Source organism: Echinops telfairi, unplaced genomic scaffold, assembly GCF_000313985.2.
Source record: "Echinops telfairi isolate 266 unplaced genomic scaffold, ASM31398v2 ScPeMD7_7458;HRSCAF=8496, whole genome shotgun sequence".
Taxonomy (NCBI): Eukaryota; Metazoa; Chordata; class Mammalia; order Afrosoricida; family Tenrecidae; genus Echinops; species Echinops telfairi.
The window spans coordinates 46,584,501-46,586,148 of record NW_022111358.1 but is presented as its reverse complement, the minus strand read 5'-3'; the positions used below and the strand labels follow the sequence as shown (position 1 = coordinate 46,586,148).

The 1,648-nt window shown below is 63.5% G+C and overlaps 1 protein-coding gene across 1 annotated transcript in view; it reads left to right on the top strand.

Annotated features, from left to right (window-relative positions):
• The window catches only part of QRICH2 (glutamine rich 2), a 38,273-nt gene that overhangs the window by 18,120 nt on the left and 18,505 nt on the right, over positions 1 to 1,648 (top strand). Inside the window, exons 6-8 of the mRNA XM_013006272.2 lie at positions 31 to 736; positions 1,154 to 1,276; positions 1,315 to 1,620. Coding sequence (XP_012861726.2) covers positions 31 to 736; positions 1,154 to 1,276; positions 1,315 to 1,620 — 1,135 coding nt within the window. The remainder of the gene's footprint in view (positions 1 to 30; positions 737 to 1,153; positions 1,277 to 1,314; positions 1,621 to 1,648) is intronic.

Below are 1,648 nucleotides of genomic sequence, written 5' to 3'. Positions count from 1 at the left end.
CCTGGGGTAGACCAGCGAGGCTTGGCACAGCCTGGGGTAGATCAGAGAGGTTTGGAGCAGCCTGGGGTAGACCAGAGAGGCTTGGTGCAGCCTGGGGTAGACCAGAGAGGTTTGGTGCAGCCTGGGGTAGACCAGAGAGGTTTGGTGCAGCCTGGGGTAGTCCAGGGTGGCTTGGTGCAGCCTGGGGTAGACCAGGGTGGCTTGGTGCAGCCTGGGGTAGACCAACGTGGCGTGGTACAGCCTGGGTTAGACCAGCAAGGCTTCGTGCAGCCTGGGGTAGACCAGAGAGGCTTTGTGCAGCCTGGGGTAGACCCACGTGGCTTGGTGCAGCCTGGGGTTGACCAGCGTGGCTTGGTGCAGCCTGGGGTAGACCCACGTGGCTTGGTGCAGCCTGGGGTAGACCCACGTGGCTTGGTGCAGCCTGGGGTTGACCAGCATGGCTTGGTGCAGCCTGGGGTAGACCAGCATGGCTTGGTGCAGCCTGGGGTTGACCAGAGAGGCTTGGTGCCTGGGGTAGACCAGAGAGGCCTGGTCCAACCAGGCACAGTCCAAGGGCGTGTCATGATACAGCCTGGCACAGTCCAGAGTGCCATGGTGCAGCCTGATGCAGACCAACAGGGCTTGGTCCCACCAGACACAGACCAACGCGCCATGGTGCAGCCTGGTGCAACCCAGCCTGGCATGGTTCAACCTGGCATAGTCCAGCAAGCCATGGTGGAGCCTGGTATAGATCAACGTGCCATGGCGCAGTCTGGTGTAGATCAACGTACCATGGTCCTACCTGGTGCAGCCCAGGGTGCCATGGTGCAGCCTGGCATATATCAACATCCCATGGCGCAGCCTGGCATAGATGAGGCTGCTTTGGTCCAACCTGGTTTGGTCCAGCCTGGTGCCTATCCTAGTTTTGTACAAACTGGTACGTACCCACCTACTTTAATACCTGGTGCAGATCAGCGTGGCTTAGCACCACTTGGGGTAGATCAATATGGTTTGGTCCAGCCTAGTGCATATCCTAGTTTGGTACAAACTGGTACATACCCACCTACTTTAATACCTGGGGCAGATCAGCGTGGCTTAGCACCACCCGGGGTAGGTCAATATGGTTTGGTCCAGCCTGGAGCAGACCAGCGTGGCTGGGCCCAGCCCTGGGTAGACCAGCGTGGCCTGGTGCAACCCGGGGTAGACCAGCGTGGCCTGGTGCAGCCCGGGGTAGACCAGCGTGGCCTGGTGCAGCCCGGGGTAGACCAGCGTGGCCTGGTGCAGCCCGGCGTAGACCAGCGTGGCCTGGTGCAGCCCGGCCGCAGCCCGGGGTGGACCAGCGTGGCCTGGCGCAGCCCGGGGTGGACCAGCGTGGCCTGGCGCAGCCCGGCGTGGACCAGCGTGGCCTGGCCCAGCCCTGGGTGGACCAGCGTGGCGTGGCGCAGCCCGGGGTAGATCAGCGTGGTCTGGCGCAGCCCGGGGTAGACCAGCGTGGCTTGGTGCAGCCTGGGGCAGACCAGCGTGGCTTGGTCCAGCCTGGGGTAGACCAGCGTGGCTTGGTCCAGCTTGGGGTAGACCAGCGTGGTTTGGCGCAGCCCGGGGTAGACCAGCGTAGTTTGGCGCAGCCCGGGGTAGACCAGCGTGGCCTGGCCCAGCCCGGGGTAGACCA